General features: G+C 37.8%; 1 protein-coding gene across 1 annotated transcript; it reads left to right on the top strand.

Moving 5' to 3' along the window:
* Nucleotides 1-739: 739 nt before the first annotated feature.
* Nucleotides 740-12,965, top strand: LOC129098053 (SEC14-like protein 1). Its single transcript, XM_054607000.1, has 16 exons — nt 740-919; nt 1,208-1,296; nt 5,601-5,750; nt 5,915-6,046; nt 6,475-6,603; nt 6,759-6,972; nt 7,532-7,641; nt 7,889-8,078; nt 8,484-8,572; nt 8,677-8,747; nt 8,860-9,031; nt 9,754-9,888; nt 10,111-10,245; nt 10,443-10,694; nt 10,859-11,037; nt 12,209-12,965. The coding sequence occupies exons 2-16, from the start codon at nt 1,234-1,236 to the stop codon at nt 12,312-12,314; spliced, it is 2,127 nt and encodes a 708-aa protein (XP_054462975.1). The 5' UTR covers nt 740-919; nt 1,208-1,233; the 3' UTR covers nt 12,315-12,965.
* The last annotated feature ends 1,091 nt before the right edge of the window (nt 12,966-14,056 follow it).

The following is a 14,056-nucleotide window of genomic DNA, read 5'->3' as shown; positions in this document are numbered from 1 at the left end:
TAACAGCAACATCCTGCAGGTCCACCCAAACTCTAAAGGGATTTATTGGTTTAAAATGACTTATTTAAATCCCAGTAAAGCTGGAAATGAAGAGAGTGTGCATCAACCCCTTCCACATATAATAAGCAAAAACTTATATTGTACAAAATAATATATGCAACTTCTGATGCAGGTTATTCTGCTGTGTATTTCTTTGTTTGATACTAATTTGAAATGTATGTTACTTAAGTAGGCCTACAGTACTTGAGAAAAAGTTACATTTCAACACTGCCCTTATGTTCCTGGGTTACTGACTGCACTGGGCAAAGTCATCGGAGTAACAGTTAATATGTGAAATGTATGAATTATGAATTATTTATAACTGCTCTGCTGCATTCAATGTCTAAATGTGGATTCTTTACTGTTTTTTACAGTTTTTTTATTGCTTATTTATAATACTTATTTTAAATCTTGTTTTTTACTATGTCTCTTGTTTGCACTATCCTCTATGCTGCTGTACTCCTGTAATAATAAAGGATTATTTTAAATGAAAACTCACATATATCTAATATAAAGATGACCAAATGAAAAGCTTCCTACTATCTTTATTTATTAGTCTGCTGTTAAATGACTTTTGTAAAAGAATGTAACATATACCATTGGTTAGAAATCTAACAAACACATTTGGGCCTTTCACAATAAAACCACTGAACTTCAAAACGAAAAGAAAAAAAGAAAAACGCAACACGGATTTCCTGTTTGTGTGGAGGAGGCGGAGTTAACAGTCTGTGCTGCAGAATAACACACCGACCAACACGAAGCATTTCACCTTTTTTCTTTTTGGTTGGGGGGGATTACAATGCTGGGATCTGGTCTTTGCAGAGCTGACCTGATGGAGGAGGTGGATCAGCTCCAGTGACGCACATCAGGACCATCAGCTGTGCGTAAAGTTCCTCTGTTGTTCTCTGCTCGGCACTAAAAAGGCAAATATGTGCATGCATAGTGTTTGCATTCTGCCTGATTTGATCTCTCAGAATAGCATACTTTATATTATTGAAGGATGCCAACTCATATTGCTCTTATTGCTTTATTCTTGACCCAACAGAGTCATGTGGAGTCATGCTCCCTCAGCTGATCTGTTCACCAGGCTCTCACTACAATAACCCTCATAAATAACATTTGATAATGTGTCATAATGCTGTGTTTGTGGGTTTTTTTTTTCTAACAGAGGCTCCCAGTGAAACCAGTCCCACCATGGTGCAGGAGTACCAGTCCCCGGTCCGGGTCTACAAGCACCCGTTTGAGCTGATCATGGCGGTGAGTGGACTGTTGATATCCTGGTATAGGATCCTTCAGAACTAATCTGCAGACTAAAGTGCATCTGTGAGGATTTGACCCAGTATTATGACCCATCAACTTTTGCTCTAATTTAAAATAAACTGTAAATAAACTGTAAATAAACTGTAAATAAACTGTAAATAAACTGTAGAATAAACTGTAAATAAACTGTAAATAAACTGTAAATAAACTGTAAATAAACTGTAGAATAAACTGTAAATAAACTGTAGAATAAACTGTAGAATAAACTGTAAATAAACTGTAAATAAACTGTAAATAAACTGTAAATAAACTGTAAATAAACTGTAAAAACTGTAAATAAACTGTGTAAATAAACTGTAAATAAACTGTAAATAAACTGTAAACTGTAATAAACTGTAAATAAACTGTAAATAAACTGTAAATAAACTGTAAATAAACTGTAGAATAAACTGTAAATAAACTGTAAATAAACTGTAAATAAACTGTAAATAAACTGTAAATAAACTGTAAATAATAAAAACTGTAAATAAACTGTAAATAAACTGTAAATAAACTGTAGAATAAACTGTAAATAAACTGTAAATAAACTGTAAATAAACTGTAAATAAACTGTAAATAAACTGTAGAATAAACTGTAAATAAACTGTAAATAAACTGTAAATAAACTGTAAATAAACTGTAAATAAACTGTAAATAAACTGTAGAATAAACTGTAAACTGTAAAACTGAATAAACAGTAAATAAACTGTAAATAAACAGTAAATAAACTGTAGAATAAACTGTAAATAAACTGTAAATAAACAGTAAATAAACTGTAAATAAACTGTAAATAAACTGTAGAATAAACTGTAAATAAACTGTAAATAAACTGTAAATAAACTGTAAATAAACTGTAAATAAACTGTAGAATAAACAGTAAATAAACTGTAGAATAAACTGTAAATAAACTGTAGAATAAACTGTAAATAAACTGTAGAATAAACTGTAAATAAACTGTAAATAAACTGTAAATAAACTGTAGAATAAACTGTAGAATAAACTGTAAATAAAGTGGATGGCAGTTTAAAGGAGACCAGACACAGACTGTCTGTCTCTCAGGGTCACCGTCTGCCTTCTGATATCAACTTGTGAAATGAATGCTTTGTGTTGAGTGAATTAACAGAATCAGCTGTATATATATATATATATATATATATATATATATATATATATATATATATATATATATATATATATATATATATATATATACCTCTATACATTGATATGCAGGTCAGGATAAACACTGTGAGAACCTGCTTATTACACTTTTGCATTTATTTGATTATTTCACTGGTCTAGATGTTGGATATATCTGAGTCTATTAGTCAAATAATGGTTTTGGTCTCAGTCTTCAAAGGTTTCTTCAGTAGAGAACTTTCTTCGTTTTTTTTACTTTTTCATGCTGAACACAAGACGTAAATGATGCTTTATGGAGAAACTCTGTCGATCAAATCAACTTATTGATTAGTAGACAAAATGAGTGTTACAAGACTAAGAATTTCTTATGTTGATAATCTCTTATTATGGAAGCGTCTGTTGCTGTGTGAGAGGTCAGGAGACCGTGAGTTAATTTATATGATTGCTACAGTCAACAACTATTGATTAAATCACAAGCCTTCAAAATTCAGGTTTCACTTTGTCAGCAGAGTGTTTTCTTTCAACAGTCACACCAGGAAACGCACTGACATAGAGATGGAGATCCCATTTTCACTTTTCATATGATGAACTAGAGGAAAATGTCTCCTCATGATACTGATATAACTTATTTACCTACAACCCCAAATGCTCTCTGTGACACAAAAGCAGGTCAAAGGTGAATTAAATGTGCATTTCCAAGATTCTGTTTTCACCCACTTCCACATTCCGCTCTCTGCAGTTACATATTAAGCCAAAGACTTATGCAACATCCTCAGAGCGGGTTAAAGACAGCAGCACTGCAGCGACACTCTGCTCTGAGACTATGACTCCTGCACCAAGTCGACACCTACACAAAAGCTCATTTCCAAAGAAGGCTAAAGGAGAGAATCCAGTGAATAGTCTGCTCCCGTTTATCTCTGGACGTTATCATTAGTCCTCCGGCTGACATCGCAATCTGTGTCCTGGATAGTACCCAATGTTTAACCAGTTACATCACCCCTGTCTCTTTCGTAACATGGCTGGATTTTATAGAACTGCATTTAATCAATACAACCCAAGGAAATAAAGCATTGCTGCACAGCTAATGTGAAATCTGATGGTGAAAAATGTCGTTATAGACAAACATTTTGTTGCACAACCCGAGTCAATGCTGCTTATTTAACCAAGGCAACCTTTCCCAGTAATTTGCTCAGTGGATAATGTCATCCTTTTGATTAGATATCTCATATGCTGTGCAATATTAATACAAGCCGGATGCATATGTGTGTGTTTGTGTTGCTGAAACACCAGCACTTAAAGGGACAGTTCACCCACCAATCAAAAATACATATTTTCCCCCTTACCTGTAGCACTATTTATCAATCTAGGTTTGTTTGGTGTGAGTTGCTTAGTTTTGGAGATATCGGCCACTTACTCAAGATAAAAGAAAGAATATTAAGACTCCTTAAATCATTCTCCACCATCCATAAATCATATACTTTTTTTGAAAGTTTCAAGTTTGTTGTGGGCAGTTTCAAACTAGGTCATGATTCCTGGAAAGAGACAATGCTGTTGAGTTTGTCAAATGTATTTTTTTGGAGTGCCATCTAGTCCCCTTTTTTTTTGGAGAGTAGGCAGACATCCCTACGGCAAGTGTCTCCGAAAATAACTAACACCAAAGCAATCTAGATTTATAAATAGCATAAGTGGAAAAATATGTTTTTTGATTTTCGGGGAACTCTCCCTTTTACGTGTGAATTTGAAGTAGAAATAAATTATTTATTTAATTTATTTATTTGTTCCTTTGTTCCTCTTCCTTTTTTTAGTAAGTTGGACTCTGCATAGTGGAAGCGATATTTTTTTTACTCCTTTATTGATACTCTAAAGTTTAAAGTCAGCTGCCTGTTTAACGTTTAGAGTCTAAACGTTAAACAGGCAGCTGACTTTACTGTGATAATGGAGTTTCTTCCCTGCCTTCACTCGTCAATATTGTATCAGTAAAAACCAAACTGCTTCTAGTTACATAGCCTGAGGACTATTTCTTGCACCCAGCGACTTAAGCAATATTGACAGGTGAGCTCCGGTCACGGCGGTTTGGACAGATGGTCCTGCAGTGAGCTGTGGGCAGTAAAACACAACTCACTGCTTATAAAAGCCGCCACAGCTGCAGTTTGTATTTATATAAACTTGTTAAAGCCTCTAACTAGTCAATGCATTGTAATCAGACTCAGAAATGATGTGCTGTAAATCACATGTTGTAGTCTGGAGTCAGCAACAGAACAGTTTGCTCTTCAGGCAAATACCAGTGTCCATAATGGGCCCATTCAAAGCAACTCTCCCGACCAATCAGAGAGCGGCCTCAAAGTGGGCCGGACAAAAACAAAATCCCTCACTGGGAACAGAATGTACAGAGCCAGCAAGACCAGTGCTCCTCCAAAAAATAAAAGCACAGTGGAAAGAGTTTAGTCGGCTTACATTTTTGGCTGGGTGGTGGGTCTTTCCATACATGACAGCATATGGAAAGAAAATTAGAACTACAGTAACTCTATTTTTTCTTTTTGTCCCTTGAAAGTCTGCCTCGTTGTATCCTGTCTGCTTTCATGCCGGATAAAAGAAATACATTTTCTCTCAATGAAAACGTGTCTGTGAGCCTTGAAGTGCAGTGAAACTTGTCGTTCCTCAGGCTACTTGTGTACAAACAACGAGAAACAGTCATGGCTGCCAGTGATGGAAACAGAAAATGAATATGCACAGAGAAAGCACTTGTAGTTGAAGCCAAGTTTGAAGTGGCTGTGTTGAATTTTGAAACAGAAACATAAAGCTTTTACTTTGAAAAGTAAAAGAAACGAAAGACAGAACATTTGGTTGTAATAATCATCCAGTAAGATATTCAACTGTATTTTAAACCTGAAAAACACGTTAAAGGAGAATCTTTAGTTTCAATGCTGCAAAGGTAGACATACAATAAATGCAGACGCAACTGAAATCAAATACCAATATATATATATATATAAAGAATCTTTCATTGTACACTTTTGTTCTTGAAGTCAAACAATCATCGACCCAAACTCCTAGATATTTATAACTAATGATGTCTTTCATACATTTCTTTCACATGTGGTTTTATTTTTCCCCGCTCTCAGGCGTATGTGAGGAGGTTCCCAAAGTCGCACCTGATCCCGGTGTTTGTGGACAGTGAGATCATCAGCGAGAGCCAAAGCAAAGATGGATCCACGGTCGTCACCGAGAGGAGATGTGTGATCGACATCGAGGCTCCGCGGCTTCTTAAACGGGTAACTTTGTACAGAGCATGAAAAGCAATGAAGCAATCATCACAGTTTGGTTTAATCAGATCCTTTGTTTTGAAGAACAAAGAAAGGAACGTTTCTCCAGACATTTGATTGCATGATGATGAAAGTGAAACCATCACATCCCCCTTTTGTGTTTCTTCCTGCAGATTGCTGGTGTAGACTACCTGTACTTCAAGCAGAAGAACACACTGAACCGCAGAGACAGGACGCTCCGGATCGAGGTCCACAACGACACCTTTTCCAACCGGGTCATCGTCCGTGAGTGCTGCAACTACACGGTGAGGCCCAGGGGTTAACTTCTTTCTTGTTGTACTTTTACAGTCTCAGTGCAGATCCCCACAGTTCAATGTGCAATCTGTTTTTCTATTCAGCGCGTGTACCGTTAATCTAAATGATCCTCTTACTGTTCACAAAATGCACTAAGCCCTCGTGTCAACAGGTGGAGTCTTTAAAGTCAATGTAGTGTGACTCTCTCAAATAAAATCTACCCTGCTGAAACCTTTCCTGATTTCCACCCCATAACCCCCACCAGTGATATCGTTTCCGCTCCATGTGATCACTTCAGCTCTGACATATATTCATTTTTTTTTTATATTTTATCGCTATTTTTGTGTTTTGCTGTGGCGTACAAGTGAAATAACAAGTACTTTAATGTATTTAGTTGAGGTTTCGGTGTCTCATCACACATTTTTATCCTCTTCCTCAGGTTCATCCAGAGAATGAGGACTGGACGTGCTTCGAGCAGACAGCTAGTCTGGACATTAAGTCCTTTTTTGGCTTTGAGAGCACAGCAGAGAAGATTGCTATGAAGCAGTACGCCAGCAGCATTAAAAAGGTTTGAATTTCTGAATCTTTAACTTTTGCATTAATGGAAAACTTCCTAGAATTGTGGAAAGCAAAATTGCATGTGCAGTATTTGAGGTCTGTTCTTGCTTTACTTGTATATATGATTTAGTCACATGACCCTGAAGTGTCCTTCCTGTGTTGCAGGGTAAAGAAATGATCGAGTACTACCTCAGAGAGCTGGCGGAAGAAGGAGTAACCTACATACCTCGCTGGACTCCCCCTGTTGTCTCTGGCGCTGCACGGCTTCAGCTGCTGCCCCGCTCCACCGCCAGAGACATCCCAGTTAACAGTGCTAAGACTGGACTGGACAGCAAAGACCCGGCCAGTCCCACAGAGATAGTGGCCGGCTCTCCTGAAGGTCAGTGTTCACTCACCGGTCACAAAAAACTGAATCGCAGAGATAAAGTTAATATATGTATAATTCATACAGTCACCAAAAGGACTGAGATATTTACAGAGAGTGAAAAGTCTTGATTGATTTAAATGTACTATATGTAGTATTAGATGTGTGCCGAGCTTTTAATCTCACAGCTCTAACCCTCCTTGACACAATTTCTAAGAAACAAAAGTGACAAATGTTGAAAAAACAGTGCAAAGCTTGCAGAACCAATTAATGTTGAAAATGCAACACAACAAGACGACATGTTTAACCTTTGGAGAGTGACAGCGACAGACGCTCTTTGTGAAACGGTCAATTTTCAACACGTGGATAAAATTGTGGGTTGAAACTGAAAATGAAAATACTTTGTTAGGTTTAGGAATGAAGTTGTTTACTTGCATAACTTAGGTTACGTATATATAAGTACATTATATTATTTTAATGGCTTGTGAACATGCATCGTGTTGTACAGCTCCTGGTGTTTCAGATTTATGCAATATGTGCTAACTTTACACCTAACATGTGTTTTGGCCTGCAGACAAGCTGGATGCTGACTACATCCGACGTTACCTTGGTGATTTAACACCTCTGCAGGAGAGCTGTCTCATTCGTCTGCGCCAGTGGCTCCAGGAAACCCACAAGGGCAAGGTCACAGAAACACAAACGCGTATTATTTGACTACAGAGCAGTTTGTGCAATTATGTAAAATACACATTCATTCCTGGGACACTCACACAAGCCTGACTTCTGCTCAGCTCTTGCATGTACTGTATATCACAAATAGAAAATAACAAGCCTCCATCGACTAAAAGGTCAAGAAATGACTTTACAGTTATTAGTTACTTTAACTTAAAGCTGTGCATCAGTTTCGATGCCTGTTTTTGTTGTTGTACAGATCCCAAAGGATCAGCACGTGCTACGCTTCCTGAGGGCCAGAGACTTCAACCTGGACAAGGCCAGAGAGTTCTTGTGCCAGTCGCTGACCTGGAGGAAGCAACACCAGGTGGATTTCCTGTTGGACACGTGGGAGCGCCCGCAACTGCTTCAGGACTTTTACACTGGAGGCTGGCACCACCACGACAGAGGTACTGCGGGAATAATCATGACTACCTGCCAATTACATCTTATCCTCAGCTCATTTCCCTTCTGTTTATCTCACTGCCGTCGTGCTGGGGTCTGTCTAGACTAGTGATATTTAGCCTCCTGTATTTAAAAAGTCCTCATGGGTTTAAATGTCCTGTTAATTATTGACTGTTAAGTCTGAGCTCCATCTGTTGTAGCTCCCACCTCTGAAAATGAGTCATTGCTTTCTAACAGCTCAGCTGATCCAACAGGGTTTAGGTAGAACACGGGAAGTGCCCTTGTGACTCATTCTGCCTATTGATTTTACTCTACTGCCGTACTATCTGTGAATTTATATGTCTGTGTGTGTTTGTTTTGTGTGTGTGTGTGTGTGTGTGTGTGTGTGTGTGTGTGTGTGTGTGGTTTAGCCGGCCGTCCTCTGTATATTTTGCGTCTGGGACAGATGGACACTAAGGGCTTGGTGCGAGCCTCAGGAGAGGAGGTGCTGCTGAGACAGGTGACATGAATACACCCACAAGATTTAAGCCTTAACATGCACGTGAACATTATAACTTAGAATATCGTCAGTTACGTTAATGCTACGACTTAAATGTGACCCAGGTCCTGTCCATCAACGAGGAGGGACTGAGGCGATGCGAAGAAAACACCAGAGTCTTCGGTCGGCCCATCAGGTGCCTGAACATAAATCTGTCTGTTGTCCGTGTCTCATTGGCTAACAGCTGATCGGTTTTACACATGCTAGTATATATAGTCGTGTAATGTCTCTGTCCATGTGTCGGTCAGCTGCTGGACTTGCCTGGTGGATCTGGAGGGTCTCAACATGCGTCACCTGTGGAGACCAGGTGTGAAGGCTCTGCTGAGGATCATCGAGGTGGTGGAGGCGAACTACCCCGAGACTCTGGGTCGCCTGCTCATCCTGAGGGCGCCCAGAGTTTTCCCCGTGCTCTGGACTCTGGTGAGAATAAGATGTTAATGTGTTTTTTAATTCGTCATCCGATCGTGGAAGAATGGGCGAAGGTGTACAGGACAGATGCAGAGATTGTGATGATAAAGAAGGAGCAATGGAGAGGAAACCATGCAGTATGTAGAACCTTAATGGGGATTTCATCATTGCTACTGGACAGCATTATGTCACAAATAAAGAAAAGAAAAGATACACAAATATATCACAATAAGTAAAAGCAGTGGAGGCATTAAATAAGCAAATTTAACATCTGGACTGGAGATTCCTTGGATTTCTTAAACACGTGTAACTGAGAAGGTAGTAAACAATGTAAACCATACTTTGACGTTTCATTTTTACCTCTTTACTTAAGATTTAATTTCATTAAACTTCATTAAAGATCTTGGGTAGATAATAATGAGAGTAGATATGAAACTAAATTTAAATCATACACAAAAATGTAATCTGGTTTGAATTGAGCTCAAACACTATTACTAGGTTTGTTTACAATATATTTATCTATAGAGGGATCCATGAAGTGCATCTTTGGAAGGATGTGAAAATGGAGACGTGAAAGACATAACTTTTTATCGACTAATAGAAAATTAAATCATAAACGCTTGCCACCTGTTTATTTCTTGAACATGAACAACTCAAATACTCTTGGATATACTTTTACAGTTCATAAGGTGAACCTGCTGTTTCCTTCATGACTCTCGGTGTCTTGTTTCCAGGTGAGCCCTCTGATTGATGAGAATACCCGCAAGAAGTTCCTTGTTTACGCTGGAAACGACTACCAGGGTCCAGGAGGACTAGTCGACTATATTGACAATGAAATCATCCCTGACTTCTTGGGAGGTGACTGCATGGTGAGTCTTGATGTTGATTTATAGAACAATAATGTGAACCAGGCCTTTTGCTCCTGATTGGACATTTGGGCTTCTTAAGTGTGCAGTATTCATTTAGCTTCTCTCTTTCCACCTGCATCTGCAGACAAGCCAAGACAATAATCATTACCACGTCCATGTGAGGGGTGTCTTGTTGGCGTTGGTTGAGCTTAATGTCTTTGTTTATCCTTCTCTCCTCTCCAGTGTGACATCCCTGAAGGAGGTACAGTCCCCAAGTCTCTGTACAGGACAGCAGAGGAGCTGGAGAGTGAGGAAAACCGCCTGTTGACCGACTCCATCTATAAGAGCGCCAGTGTTTTCAAGGGAGCTCCTTATGAGGTACCAGCTCCGCCTTTTAAATCAGCTGTCAAATCCACATGTAGCAAAGAGCGAGGCTGCCTTAATAGAGCATAAAGATGAGTGGAGTATATTCTGTGGATGAGGATGCCACCTGCTGGTAGACATGTATATTGCAGCAAACAAGCTCTATTGGATGAATGGGCTTCTTTCTGTCGATCTCTTACATCCTCCTGCAGATGCTGATCGAGATCAGCGAGGCCTCCTCCGTCATCACCTGGGACTTTGATGTGTCTAAAGGAGACGTGATCTTCAACATCTACCATTCCAAGAGGGCCCCGCAGCCCCCTAAGAAAGACACTCTGGGAGCCCACGGCATCACTTCTCCGGGGGCCATCAACGCCCAGATGATAGACAGGAACTGGGTGCTGGGTCAGGACTACAGCATGGTGGAGAAAGCCCTCACCTGCAGGGAGGGAGAGAGTGTGCAGGTCAGAGAGATCATCCTCCACCCATCTGAACTGTGTCCTTTCTTTCTGCAGTTTTTAACTAAACTTTATTCGTCCCTGTTTACTGTTGTTGCATCAGAAGAAATGAAAGTCTCCTTCACCGCGGACTCACATTGATCCTGAAGCTCTCTCCTCTCTTCAAACAGGGCTCCCACGTAACTCGCTGGCCCGGCTTCTACATCCTCCAGTGGCGCTTCCACAGCTCCCCAGCCTGCTCCGCCTCCAGCCTGCCTCGAGTGGATGATGTGCTGGCCTCGCTGCAGGTTTCCTCCCACAAGTGTAAGATCATGTACTACACCGAGGTGCTGGCCTCCCATGACTTCAGGTCAGTTTACTTTTTTTTCTCTCGCCGTGTACTGTTTTCTTGGTTTGACACTGAGGCTGTCTGTCACACAGGCTTCAGAGCTCTTGTGTGGGTTTTTATAATATTCTATGCTGTAATATTTCTTGAAGTTGGAAGTGTTGTACCGGCAGTTTGTTTTTACTCCTGTTCATAATGTGCATATAATAATATGATAATAAAATCAATGAAAACAGAAAATTCTAATTTTTTGTACAATAAAAAAATATTTTAAAAATATTTTAAAAATATATATAAATAGATAAAATCAATGAAAACAGAAAATTCTCATTCTTTGTACAATAAAAAAATATTAAAAAAAAAATAAAATAAATATATAAATAAATGAAAACAGAAAATAATTTTTATAAATATATATATATATATAAATAAAAAAATAAATGAAAACAGAAAATTCACATTTTTAGTACAATAAAGAAATAAAAAATAAATATATATATATATATAAAAAATAAAATAAATGAAAACAGAAAATTCACATTTTTAGTACAATAAAAAAAATAAAAAAAAAAAAAAAAAAATAAATATATATAAATAAATAAAATCAAAACAATGAAAACTGAAAATTCTCATTTTTAGTACAATGAAAAAAAAAAAAAAAAAAAAATATATATATATATATATATATAAATAAATTAATAAAAATCAATGAAAACAGAAAATTCACATTTTTAGTACAATTTATAAAAAAATATATATAAAAATAATAAAATATATATATAATATATATATATATATTCTATAATAAAAAAAAATAAAAAAAATAAATAATAAAAAAAATGAAAACAGAAAATATTTTCTGTATTTATAAAAAAGAATATATATATAATATATATATATAAAAAAAATCAATGAAAACTGAAAATTTGCATTTTTAGCACAATAAAAAAAATTCAACAGATGAAAAGGGACTGGAAAACATTTAACGTTTAAAATGACAAATAAATTAAATAAATGAATAAAAATGTATAGACATAAAAATGTTCAAATACACATAAGATCATTGAAGACAGATGTGGGACTATGTGGAGTGCACATAAACTGCTGTTAAAAAATAAAGGCTTTGGGAAATATATTACCTGTTTGTAGAATCATACCTGAACATTTCTTTTCTGTCCTTTCCTGTTATTTCTAGAGGATCCATGACCAGTCTGGAGTCGAGTCATAGTGGCTTCTCCCAGCTCAGTGCTGCCACTACTTCCTCTAGCCAATCACACGCCAGCTCCACCGTCTCGAGGTAACATCTGTCCGCCAGGTGTCTAAAAACAGCAGCGACCTGACTAATACTGACATCTTACGCCGACTGTGCCTTCTGCCTCCATGAGAGGGAGCCTTACGCTCACACTGTTTAATGAGGAGTTGACCTGACAAATGGAGGTGAGGAGAGTTTCATGGAGATCTTTATACATTAACTAATATTTGTATTATTATTCATATTTGAGCAGGATCAGTAAAGTTGTATTGATCTCTGTTTCTAGGGAATTATGTATTTAAAGTTTCCTGTTCATATGACTGACTTGTATTTTTTTTTTGTAGTTTACCACATAACACCTTCAATGCACACTGCAAATGGTTGAATATCTGTTTTTTAGTTACAGTGAATGTGTGTCCATAACATTTGTTGTGTATCTCCTGGATTCATAAATACAAATTCAGATGCCTCACAAAAAACAGTTTTTACATAAGAGTAAATTAAATTAAAAGTATCTGTACATTGCACGCAGCTCCTCTCCAAGAAGCTGCTTTTATTTTCCACAAGATGTCAGTGTTCTCTGTGACTTAACTGCTCTCAGATCTGCAGTGTACTCAGCGCCGATGTTTACACTCACACACACGTTGTTTGGTCTTTTAAGAGATCAAAAAAAATAACTGTCTCAATAAAGAATTTATCACAAGCATTACTTTTGATGTGTGTGTGTTTGTGTCTTGATACTGGATTTTAGAAAACAATGACTGCAGTAGCAGCGCTGCAGTGGGGTAGTCATTTTGAGTAATTCTAAAGGTGGGTTATTCATCTTTTTTACAGCATTAGGTGAGACGTTGAGAGCGAGCAGATGATATGAAACCTCTTAAAATATGCAGTGCACTCTGTAGATTTCATGTAAGGTTGTTTTTGGACTTGTTAGTCATAGATGCTGAGTTTTCTGCGGCTGCTAATTTGAATGCAATATAGTACAGCCCCCTTGTGATCTGGCACGGGGCCAGGCAGACAACTGATTTCCATAAAACTTTAATTTCCATAAACTTATCAGATGCTTCCAGCTAAAGCTTAATTGAATTTCGCAGTGTTGTTTTATTTTCCTTGGTTTGCTAATGTGTGTTGTGTTTCTGCTTAAACCACCGCAGTTCTCAAAGTCAGGTGGATTTAGTTTTCTTAGGGATTGATTAAACCGGAGCCCGGCTTCCTGCTGGGATGTCAGGGTTGTTAGAAAGAAGGAAAAGTTGTGACTTTGCCAGAAGCTTATTTACTGAATTACCCAGCTTGCTCTAATGACCTCCCAAGACACACATTGTCCAGATAAACAGCAGCACCAGTTCCTCCTGATACACTTGAACTGCTATTAAAACCTCCCCTTCCTGAGCAGTTATGGGATTTAAGCCTAAAATATTTCACCACCATTCACAGGGTTGAAAAACAAGGTACATTATACAGGTAACAACAACATTTGGTTAGTCATTCAAGTACTCCTACATAATGCATCAGCTTATAAAGTCTCCACATCTGTGGCTGACCTGACACAACCTTGTGGAGGAGGAACGCTAGCTGATCTACAGCCACCAAGCACTGGGACGATTTATGATGCATCATGTATTATTGATCACAGAAATGGTCTTAAAACAAACAGAAACTTTGTTGATTTCACATAGACCGGTGAGTATGTTTTTCAGCATCTTCCTCAAACCAGATGGATAAATGCATTTGCTGTTGAGACACTTGACCTCTTTTTATTGGATGAATTCTACCTCACGTTTCCATTATTAG

Source organism: Anoplopoma fimbria, chromosome 11 (genome assembly GCF_027596085.1).
Source record: "Anoplopoma fimbria isolate UVic2021 breed Golden Eagle Sablefish chromosome 11, Afim_UVic_2022, whole genome shotgun sequence".
Classification (NCBI taxonomy): domain Eukaryota; kingdom Metazoa; phylum Chordata; class Actinopteri; order Perciformes; family Anoplopomatidae; genus Anoplopoma; species Anoplopoma fimbria.
The sequence above is the reverse complement of the archived record's forward strand: the minus strand, read 5'-3'. Positions and strand labels throughout refer to the sequence as shown.